This window comes from Apodemus sylvaticus, chromosome 3 (genome assembly GCF_947179515.1).
Source record: "Apodemus sylvaticus chromosome 3, mApoSyl1.1, whole genome shotgun sequence".
In the NCBI taxonomy this organism is placed as follows: domain Eukaryota; kingdom Metazoa; phylum Chordata; class Mammalia; order Rodentia; family Muridae; genus Apodemus; species Apodemus sylvaticus.
In genome coordinates, this window is record NC_067474.1 from 123,875,072 (window position 1) to 123,886,777 (window position 11,706).

At 35.3% G+C, this 11,706-nt stretch overlaps 1 protein-coding gene across 6 annotated transcripts in view; it reads left to right on the forward strand.

The window, feature by feature from the left end:
• The window catches only part of Tut4 (terminal uridylyl transferase 4), a 92,488-nt gene that overhangs the window by 38,011 nt on the left and 42,771 nt on the right, over positions 1-11,706 (forward strand). For all 6 annotated transcript variants that reach the window (XM_052176955.1, XM_052176957.1, XM_052176953.1 and 3 more), the window contains exons 12-15: positions 3,286-3,460; positions 4,116-4,810; positions 8,967-9,117; positions 11,055-11,141. In XM_052176955.1, the coding sequence (XP_052032915.1) occupies positions 3,286-3,460; positions 4,116-4,810; positions 8,967-9,117; positions 11,055-11,141 (1,108 nt within the window). The remainder of the gene's footprint in view (positions 1-3,285; positions 3,461-4,115; positions 4,811-8,966; positions 9,118-11,054; positions 11,142-11,706) is intronic.

Consider the following 11,706-nt stretch of genomic DNA (forward strand, 5'->3'; position numbering starts at 1 on the left):
TTGCTTTTTCTATATGTAGAACTTATGATATCTTCAGTGAACTACTTGAGTAGCAGTAGAGTGACCTCTTGGCCTCATTTCCTCATCTATAAAGTGAGGGGTTGATCTGGTTTAGTTTTTGGTAATGAGATTATCTAATTTATTTTATGTATTGTTTGAATCTTCTCAAGGTAATTCTGTTTCCTTTTTCATTTAAACCAGTAAAATTCCTTTTATGAATTAGGTTTTCATTAAAGCTTAAGCATATTATGGATTTTGTAGGCAGATTGTGTGTAGAAATAAACGTCTTTTTCTCTATGAGAGGATGGCTTGCTTATTTAATTAGGTCAACACACACTTACTAATGTCCTGCTGTGTTCCAAGCATTTTCTTCTTCTCCTTCTCCTTCTCCTTCTCCTTCTCCTTCTCCTTCTCCTTCTCCTTCTCCTTCTCCTTCTCCTTCTCCTTCTCCTTCTCCTTCTCCTTCTCCTTCTCTTCCTCCTTCTCCTCTTTCTTTTTCTCTCTCTCTCTCTCTCTCTTTCTTTCTTTTGATTTATTATATGTAAGTGCACTGTAGTTGTCTTCAGACACACCAGAAGAGGCTGTCAGATCTCATTTTGGATGGTTGTGAGCCACCAGGTGGTTGCTGGGAATTGAACTCAGGACCTTGGGAAGAGTAGTCAGTGCTCTTAACCGCTGAGTCATCTCTCCAGCCCCCACACCCCCTTTTTTCCAAGCATTTTCTTGAGTGCTAGATAACCATAGGCAAATGCACATGGATTTTGTCCCTCAGAAGCCTGAATAATTCTGTCTTGTGTTGGAAATGATTGCTCTGTTCAACCCTGAATTGTTGTACTTCCTTGATTTTCTTCAGTAATCCCAGTTAATGATCTTGATTTTTAGTTTACTAAGAATACTGAAGCAATCAAGAGAGGGCTCACCATCATCTGCTGTCATTTATACTTGTTACTTGTTTTTGTAAAGGAACTTCCATTTTGTAATCTACAGGCATCTTCTCCACTGCTTTCTGAATTAATCCTGAATATTTATTACTCTAGCAGTTTTCTTTTCTTCCTAAGTTATCAGTTTTTCATTCTTTATTGAGTCAAACATTTTGCTATTTCTCCCATTTTAAAGGAAAATGTTAGGCACTCTTCCTTCCAGCTATTGCTTGTTTTCCCTTTGTAGTAAAACTAACAAAATTGTTTATAGTATCTACTTTTTATTTTTCTCTGTCTTAACACATTATCAGTTTGTCACAACATATTATCAGTTTGTTTTTTGTTAAATTTCATGGGCTCTTAAGATTATCTCTTTTGACGTAGTAGCATTTCCAGTTGATTATTTCCTTGGAATAATTTCAGTACACCACAGTTGCTGCTGCTTAGTCTTTCTCAGTTTTCTTTGCTGATTTGTTCTTTTCCTCCAGTCAGTTAATGTTGAAGTGCTATAGACTTGGTTTATGATCTTTTTTGGTTTGTCTACTTTCTTTTGATAGGTTAAGTGCCTTCTGTAGGATGAAACTTTGGGTCTTACTGTCAAACTTGGAAGGTTTTCATGTTTCATCAGTTGATAGTATTCTGTACTTCCAAGCAACCAGTTTAAAATTTCAGAAGCATCCTTTATACCTTTCTTTCATGAAGACCCTTTATCAAGTTACTCAGAAATTTTGACTCTTGTTATCTTTACTTCAAAATATATCCAAAATTCCGTCACTTTTCACCACATATAGTTAACCATCCTGGTCCTAGCCACTATCATTCTGGCCTGGATTTTTGCTGTAGTCTTCTAATAGATAATTCCTGCATGCACTCCTACCCTTTATCTGTATTCAGCAACACTATAATCTGAGTGATTGTTAAAAAGTTAAGTCAGATATTGCCCTTGTTTGTTCTTACACAAACATGGTTTAGTTGTTTTTGATCTCATTTAGTATAGAAAAAAGGCAGTGGTCATTGGCTCCCTCTCTACTTCTTGTATTATACCAGTTCTCAGTGCTTCTTTTCTCCCTCCTTCCTTTGATGCTGAGAATCTTCTGGTTTTCTTTTTAAAGCTAATCACCCATTTGTATTATATATGTTCATTTGTTCCCCATTCTTATACTTTTTTCTTTTTCAGTCAGGAGAGGATTTTGCAACAAAATTGATTTCTGACCCTGAGTTTAACACTGTTTTTTTTTTTTTTTTCTGTTCTTAGATTCCCACCTTCTTTGTTCACCTTTCTTCCCCATGGCACTTGGTGGCTTCTGACTTACTATTTAATTTACTTATCAATGGGTTTGTTTTCTTTTCTTGGGACATAAGCTTCATGAAGGCAAGGACCTTGACTTCTTTCCAAAGAGCACCCAAACCCCACTTAGTGTTTAATTGTTACTGCAATTGTCACAGTCATTTCTGTGTCTGTAGAATAGGACTCCACTTTATTTGGGTGGCAGTATAACGTGATGATTCAAAACACAGACACAGTAGCCAGGTGGTTTTCAGTAGTACTACTTGCTCAGTAGTATGGGTTTCAAAGAATTGTTAATGTAGGTGTAGGTTTCAGAAGCATGAATAAGTATGGTAGCCATTATGTGTTGTAAATATGAGTTTTCTTTATTATAATATGCCTAGCACAAATCTAGGAACATAGTCAGTTCTAAAGAAAGGTTTGCTGAATGACAATTTTTTTTTTTTAGTTTTTGAAAATAAATTTTGCAACAAGAAATTGTAATAGCTGTCCGGTAGTTTACAGCCTTGACTGTGCATGAGGTTCACTGTAAAGAGCTTTACAAACTTTAAAGGACTAGTGTGGTGCATGCAATTTTAATATTTGGAAGGTTGTATCTTGGATTAGAATTTAGCCTTTGTTACAGCATGAAACCCTGCCTCAAGACCACACACCTACTCAAAGAAACAAAGAAACAAAAACCTACAAGGACTGGTGATGCACCTCAGTGGCAGAGCATTTGCTTAACATTGAGGAGCCCCTGGGTTTGGTTCAGTGTTCTCATCCCACACACTTATACATACAAAACCCCAGTCCTCAGTCCGAATATCCCAGATCAGTTAAATCAGATTCTTGGAAGTGATACAGAATTTCGTGCTCACCTGGTGATTGTAACGTGCACTCAAAATTGATAATCACTGGCTTAATGAAAAGAACACAGAATTCTTTGGATTTCTGTAATTCAAACTGATTGATTGCTTTTTAAAAATGCTCTCTTTTTATTTGAAAATATATACACTTAATTTTTTTTCTAATTAACAATTTGTACATTTTATAGTTTTTAGAAACTTGAATGAAAATGGAAATTTTCTTTTCTAGTCTCCTTTAACATTAGAAGCACCAAATCAGGTACCCCTGGGACAGTTGTGGTTGGAGCTGCTAAAATTTTACACACTGGATTTTGCTTTGGAGGAATATGTCATATGTGTACGGATACAAGATATTCTAACTAGAGAGAACAAAAACTGGCCTAAAAGACGGATAGCCATTGAAGGTGAGATAATAAACTGCTGTGCGCGTGTGAACTGTTGGTGTGTGTTCCCCATCATTTAACCCTGAACCCTACCTAAGCTTTCTTCCGTGGGTAAGCTAAAGAAAATGATGATTATTGTTGACTGGGTTTAACATCAAATTCCAAGCATATAATTATTCTATGACATCACAGCACTTGGGGTACTTAGGCAGGAGAATTTCCATAATGAGTTTGGACTACAAGAGTGAGATTCTGGTTTAGAAAGGCACTATAAAAATAAATGAAATTGTTAATGTGTGTACTGAAATTTGAAGTGTTTCATTTAGTGACAGTATATCGGGGATGCAGAGTTTTTCTTCTCATAATTTCTTGCTTGAAATTGTAATTATTGACTTGACTGTAGCTAATTTCTTAAATAATATTCCTTTTCCCCTTTTAATTTTACAGAACAAAAAAAAGACACCACATTTGTTTTACTTCTGCCCTGTTTTCAAGATATTACTAGGATCCTAGGCTAGAAAACTTTGGGAAAGTGTATTCTGTTGGCAAAGTGTGATAGTATAGCAGTTAAGATCTGTTTGTATAAACATGGAAATGTAATTTGCTAATGGAGACTTAACTATTGATCTTTTTTCTTTCTTTTTTTTTTTTTTTAAAAAAAACAAAACAAACCTAGATCCGTTTTCAGTCAAGAGGAATGTTGCACGGAGCTTAAACAGCCAGCTTGTATACGAATATGTTGTGGAGAGATTCAGGGCAGCTTATCGATATTTTGCCTGTCCTCAAAAGAAGGGTGGAAATAAATCTACAGTGGATCTTAAGAAAAAAGAGAAGGGGAAGCTAAGCATTAAGAAACCAGTGAAGTCTGATTGTTCGGCAACCAATTGTTGCATTCTTCGTGAGGAAAGTGCAGAAAAAGTAAATATGGAAAGAGGCCAACCTGCTAAACATGATGAAATGGAGTTTACATCACAGAGATGTATTGTTGATAATGACAGTTTATTGGTAAATGAACTAGGCTTGGCTGACCATGGGCAAGATTCTTCATCTCTTTCTACTGCCAGTGGAGGCAGTGAATTACAGCAAAAATCAGCTGAGAAACAAGGTGATTTAACACCTTCAGAAACTTCTTTAAAGAAGGAACTCAGCCAGTGTAATTGCATTGGGACCCCTGATGGAGCTGAATCTGCTGGAACAGACTGCAGATCAAATTTAGAAATGGAAAGTTCACATCTGATTGTGTGCAACAACATATCTGCTACCTCTTGCAACTGCAAAACTACAGAAGTTGCTTCTGACCTTATTGATGATAACCTCCCCTCCCAGGAATTATATTATGTGTTTGATAAGTTTATTTTAACCTCTGGCAAGGTAGGATATAGTAAACAATTTGTAAAACTTTATGATTACTGTATGACTATTGATAGTTTTTAGATTTATAAATAGTAACATAAAATAGCTTCTATGCTTGTTTTGGAATGCTACTTTAGTATGTATCTTTTATTTACATTTTCTCCTATAATTGCAGTTAATTTATTTTATTTTTATTTAATTTACATTGGTGTTTTGTCTACATGTTTGTCTATGTGAGTGTCAGATCTCCTCGAAGAAAAGTCACAGTTTTCAGCTGCCATGTGGGTGCTGAGAATTGAAGAATTTAATTTCTTGGAAGAGCAGCCAGTGTTCTTAACTACTGAGCCATCTCTGTAGCCCTATAGTTACAGTTAAATAGAGCATATAAAAAAATTTAAGAGTGCATCAGTACTCTGCTAGTAGTTGGCACTCTATTTCTTTGTACATAAAATGATTTATCTGCTATTATGAAATTCAGATTAGCAGAACAGTGCGTGTGTGTGTGTGTGTGTGTGTGTGTGTGTGTGTGTATGTGTATGTATGTGTGTGTGTGTAAATGTTTGGGTTTTGTTTTTGTTTTATTTGTTTTGTTTGTTTTTCCTGCCTCTGCCTCCTGAGTGCTGGGATTAAAGGTATGCACAACAACAATAAAGCAATATATATTAAAGTTCTGGGCACGTGCGCGCGCGCGCGCGCGCGCGCGCGCGCGCACACACACACACACACAAATACATTATTTTTCTTTTTAAAAAGAAAAAATTAAATTTTAATAATTTTTTCTCTGTGGTGGTAATGTTCAACTATATTGGAAAGTTGTAGGTAAAACTATGAACAAGGGTCAAAAAGTGGAGCATCAAGATTATGTTCTGATAAATGAAATTTTCTGAACTTTTTAGTATTTTTTATGAATTACAGGAGTACTAGTTTTTGTTTTTTTTTTTATTTGTTAAAAATTTATTTACTGTATATATGTTAGTGTACTGTTGCTGTCTTCAGACACACCAGAAGAGGGCATCAGATCCCATTACAGATGCTTGTGAGCCACCATGTGGTTGCTGGAATTGAACTCAGGACCTCTGAAAAGCGCAGTCAGTGCTCTTAATACTGAGTCATCTCTCCAGCCCCTAAGAGTATGGTTCTTTTAAAGTGAAAGAATCTGAACATAAAGTACAAGGTACTTCAGTGAATAGTACAATAAGCAATAACTTTTGCTAATGAAAGTTTTAGCTAAATTGCATTTCCTTAAGTGCAGTGTACATAACTAAATACCTGTATCCAGAACTGGGAAATGATTATTAGACTTAATTGTAAGCATAGTAGATTATTGGAGGGTAGTGTGGAGATGAGCTAGAAAATCACTTTATTGTTTTGTTCATAATTACTGACTGAGCAGTATTTCTTTTTTTTAAAAAAAAATCTGTTTAGTTGGGATTGGAGAGATGACTAGGTAGTTGTCTTAGTCAGGGTTTCTATTCCTGCACAAACATCATGACCCAGAAGCAAGTTGGGGAGGAAAGGGATTCTTTAGCTTGAACATTGCTGTTCATCACCAAAGGAAGTAAGGACTGGAACTCAAGCAGGTCAGGAAGCAGGAGCTGATGCAGAGGCCATGAAAGGATGTTACTTAATGGCGTGCTTCCCCTGGCTTGCTCAGCCCACTCTCCTATGAAAGCCAAGACTACCAGACCAGTGATGGCACCACCCACAATGGGCCCTCCCCTCTTGATCACTAATTGACAAAATGCCTTAGAGCTGGATCTCATGGAGGCATTTATCCTCAAGGGAGGCTCCTTTCTCTGTGATAACTCCAGCCTGTGTCAAGTTGACATACAAAACCAGCCAGTCCAGTGGTTAAGAGTACTGGCTGCTTTTGTAGAGGATCTACTAGTTAGCTCACCTCATATCTCTAGTTTCAGGGGATAACTTTCTTTTTTGCCTTCTGTGGACACTGCACACGTGTGTACACGTACACCCAGGTGCATACATATACATAAGATAAAGTTTGAAAAACTATTGAGATAAGATTGAATTTTTAAAAACTTATTTTATGTGTATGGGTATTTAGCCTACATGTGCATCTGCTCACCATTTGCGTGCCAGGTACCCAGAGAGGAGAGAAGAGAATCTTGGGTCCCCTGGAACTGGTGTTAACAAAGATTGCTGTGAGCTGCCATGTGTGCGCTAAGAATCGAATCCAGGACACTATGCAACAGCACCTAGTGCGCCGAATTGCTGAACAATCACTCTAGCCCAGATTGATATTTTTAAAGGCTATACGTACTCCACTCTCGCGCACACACACACACACACACACACACACACACACACACACACACACGCACGCACGCACGCACGCACACGCACGCACGCACACGCACGCACGCACGCACACTCTATCTTAATGTCTTAGAGATAAGTCAACACCTATGAAATCCTGACCACTGATAATGCTGTAAATATATCTGTCATCTCAAAAACTATTTTTTCCTTTTGTGTTAAATATAATCTAACAAAATTTTAAGACTATATTACAGTATTAATCGTAGACCTAGACAACAGTGGATCTCCAGAACTTGCTTGTTTTGTATAAATAAAATTGTATACCTTTCCCATCATACTTCCTCCTTTTATTCTCCTCCACCCAAGCAATATTTCTTTATTCCATGTACATATACATGCATTTTGCATATTATTCAGGTCACAGTATTTAGTTATATAGACTGATGGAAAGAGTAAATAAAATGGCAGATTTTTAGAAGAACTTCTTAGAGAATTACAGTTTACATTCCTTATAATTTATTCTCCTTTCCCTAAATTTACGCTAAGGTAAGTCCTGTATTTTCTAATTGTGCTTTACTAATATCTGTAACTTAAATCTATTGTGGCTAAGTGTATTTTGAGTCCAGCCTGTTTTACAAAATAACACTGTTTTTCAATATTTCATTTAAAAAATAACAGTATGCTTTGAAAAAAATGATAGCTGGACATAGTTGTGCATGTCTTTAATCCTAGCACTTGGGAGACAGCTCCAGGTGGGTCTCTGTGAGTTCGATGCCAGCTTCTTCTACATAGTCCTAGAACATTCAGAGCTCTATAGTGGGGCTTTTGCCTCAAAAAATAGAAAAGAAAAGCTAGTAGAAATTTTTGTGACACTCTTAATTACATATCCACATAATTTTAATTGTTTATGGTGTTATAGTTTCTCTAGAAATTTCTGTATATAATCTCTTGTTTAGTTTTTTTCTTAAATTTTATGAGTATTTTCCTACATGTTTGTATATGAACCACTGTTGTGCTTAGTGCCTAAAAAGCCAGAAGAGGTTTGTCTGATCCCCTGGGACTGGAGTTACAGATGGTTTGGAGCTGTTTTGTGGGTTCTAGGAATCAAGTCCAGGTTCTCTCCAAGACCCTTTAATCCTACACACTTGATCTTAGCCAAAAGGCCGAGAAGCAATGACTCTTTAATCCTAAGCCACCTCTCTAGTCCCCTATGTATAGCTTGAATCAGAGTTCATGGCTGTGTAAATGTCCAAGCTAATACTGGAGGGAAACTTTAGGTACACATAATAACAATGAGGGTACAGGGATCTTCCTGAAACATGTGTGCTTTTTGTATCTTGTTGGCTTAAGTGTTTACTATTTAACTCACCTGTCTGGTGTTTTCCTCCTTCAGAGGACTTGGGTTCCATTCCCAGCACCTATACAGTACCTCACAGTCATCTGTAACTCTGGTTTCTGTGGATCCAATTCCTTCTAACCTCAGGAAACTAGCATGCAAATGGTGAACAAATACACCTGTCTGCAAAACACACATACACATAAAATAAAGATAATGATTTTGTTGGGGGGAAAACCCAGACAAATAAATAAATATATTGGATATGCTTTCTTTTGGGGGTTGATCAAGTTGTTTGAATAATACAAACCTTTTGTATTGTCTACTAATTTCTGAGTAAACTGTTTATTATGTAATCTTAATGGGAGAGGAAAGCAGTTAAAACAAATTTTTATATTAATTGCATTTCATAACTTTTTATAAAAATCTCCTGAATTGAGTAGGTTATCCGAATTGTGTTAACTATATAGAATTTGTTGCTGCTATATTTTTGGATCTGCTTTCTAAGTGATAAAATAACTTAAAAGTTCATTAAATTTTTTTTTAACCATAATTTAGCCGCCAACAATAGTATGCAGCATCTGCAAAAAGGATGGCCATTCAAAAAATGATTGCCCAGAGGATTTCAGGAAAATTGATCTAAAACCTCTACCACCAATGACAAACAGATTTCGAGAAATACTTGATTTAGTATGTAAAAGATGTTTTGGTAAGTCTTTGGTACTATAACTAGTTGAAGGATGTTATTAGATATTGAATATTTAATTTTCATTTAAAACATTTCAGTTTTGTTTGGTCAGTGCTAGTATTAATGTCCTGTGCCTCCACACCCAGTTGATGACTCATGCTCTAAAATCGGCTTCTTCATGCTGTAGGGTACTGTGTCTGTAATTGGACACTTCTTTATTTTATTGTTTACTCATGTAAACCTTATACTTGTGGGTGTAACTCAATATGACTTGTTGGAGCTTGTATTTCTGACATAACCTCATTAGTGTGTGTTTTTTTTTAGTAGTTTTTTGTTTCTTTCTTTGAGGACTATAAGATACTCCAAGCTCATTGTGTATATTTTCTGACTTAGTATTAGAGTTGGACTTTTCTCCAAGGTATGCTAATTTCTTTCATTGGAGAATAGTATTAGGATTCAAGATGTGAATACAAGGTATTCAGTTTTTTGTTGTTTTGTTTTTGAGCCGAAGTCTCCCATATAGTTTGTCTTAGCCCAACTCTTAACATTTGCATGCCTCTGCCTCCTGAGTGCTGGCCTTAGTGGTCTGTGCTGCCATGCTCATCACGGGTTCTTATCACTGCAGTATCGTCACTTACAAGCTCTCTCAGCACAAAAATAGATGTGTTAGTATTTTACCTACAGATTGTTCTTTTTGCACTCATCTTATGGTAGCCTAAACATGCTTTCACAGAATCTCCTATTCTGAACCATTACAGTTTTCATTTTTTTTCTGTTCTCCAGTAAGCGGGAGAAACCCGCTTTTCACAATCTACTACTAAATTTTACTTAATTGTTTCATTTTAATACTATCTGTATTAGTCCCAGTAGCATCCTGGTCTAGGACAAAGTCTCTTTTTAACACAAGTAGTTAACTAAATCATAATATTTATGTCTATTATATAGAATAGTTTCACAGCCGCAAACAAAACAAAACAAAAACCTAAAACCATTTCATTTTTTCTTTCCACTCTAAATATTCATGTATTTACTTTTATTATAATTTTTATTTTTATTTTAAAAATTATTTTATGTAATATGGGTATTTTGCCTATTAGTATATCTGTATTCCAAATTTGTGCAGAAACCTCAGAGGCTAGAAGAGGGTCCATATGTGCTGTGCTGTTCCCTCTTCCATTATGAATAAATAAACAAACATTAATACCAACAAAAGAAAGAAAGCATACCCTGGAATTGGAGTTACAAACAGTTGTGAGCCACTATCAGATTCTAGGGATTGAACCTGGGTCGTCTGGAATAGTAGCTAGAGCTCTTAGCCATGGAGCCATCCCTTCAGCCATTCATAAAAGTAAATGCTGTTTTTAATTAATTAAATATAACAGATTTTTAAAGTAAATTCTTACATTATTTTCATTACTATATAGAGATTTGAGGATGTGTCTTTGGAGAGGGGTGAGGGACACATGTTCTTATGATATTTGTATGATCCCATTGGGAAGGAAAAAGTAATAAAAATGAAGACTGGAAAACTGCAAGAACACTAGAAAATCATTTGCTAGTTTGTGGCAGGCAATTTGAAATAGTAGGTAAAGTAAGTCAAGGTGAGGTGTCAAGGTTGCAGGGAGGTAGATTGGATTGTAGGGAAAATAGAAATCTTGACAAGAATTAAGTGGGTGCTTTGGTAACTGAACACATTGAGATGGAGGAAAATATGGGAAAGAGCTAAATATCTGAAGAAAACATATTAATTAATTTTTAAAAGGTAAATACATGTGTAGAATATAGGGTAAATTATATAAAATATAAATATACTTTTACATTTTTTTTTATCTGTGTCTTTACCTGTTCTCTAGTTTCATTTATGGACTTAAAGTTATAAGAGTAAATGAGCAGTAAAAATATTGAGAGTCAAAAATTTTTATATTCTGTTCTCACATTTCTTTCTCTTTTTAATATAGATGAATTATCACCGCCTTGCTCTGAACAACACAACAGGGAACAAATTTTAATTGGCTTGGAAAAGTTTATTCAAAAAGAATATGATGGTATGTCATAGGCTAAAAGTTGGTTGTTATTGCTATTGTAATCACATAGTTTTGTATTTGCTTGGCTTAAAAATGTTTAACTTTTATGTATCATTCTAGTTTCTGTGGCTGTATTACTAATAAAAGATAAAAACTGCTCTCATGAGGAGTATATTTAAGACAGGATAGTAGTTAAGACATAAATGTAAATATTTCAGTGAAGATTAAATGATATTAAAAGTATAGTGATAAAAGAAGTGATAGGTTGGGTAGTAAATCCTTCATGAAGTAGCATTTGAGTTGAGTCTGAATAATATGAAAGAACAAATTATACAAATTCCCAGAGAGAACATTATCTAAAGAAAGGGTAGATACTAAGACTTAGATTATATTTGATGTGTTTAGAAACCAACTTGGAAGTCCAGTATGTTTGGAGTGGAATACGCAAGATAAGTTGTAAATAGAAAGATGAGGTCATAGATATATTTTAAGGACTAGATCATTAGAACCTTTTGGACATTGATAGAAGGCCTTTTCTTTTCTTTTTTTTTTTTTTTAAATATTTATTTATTATATGTAAGTACAC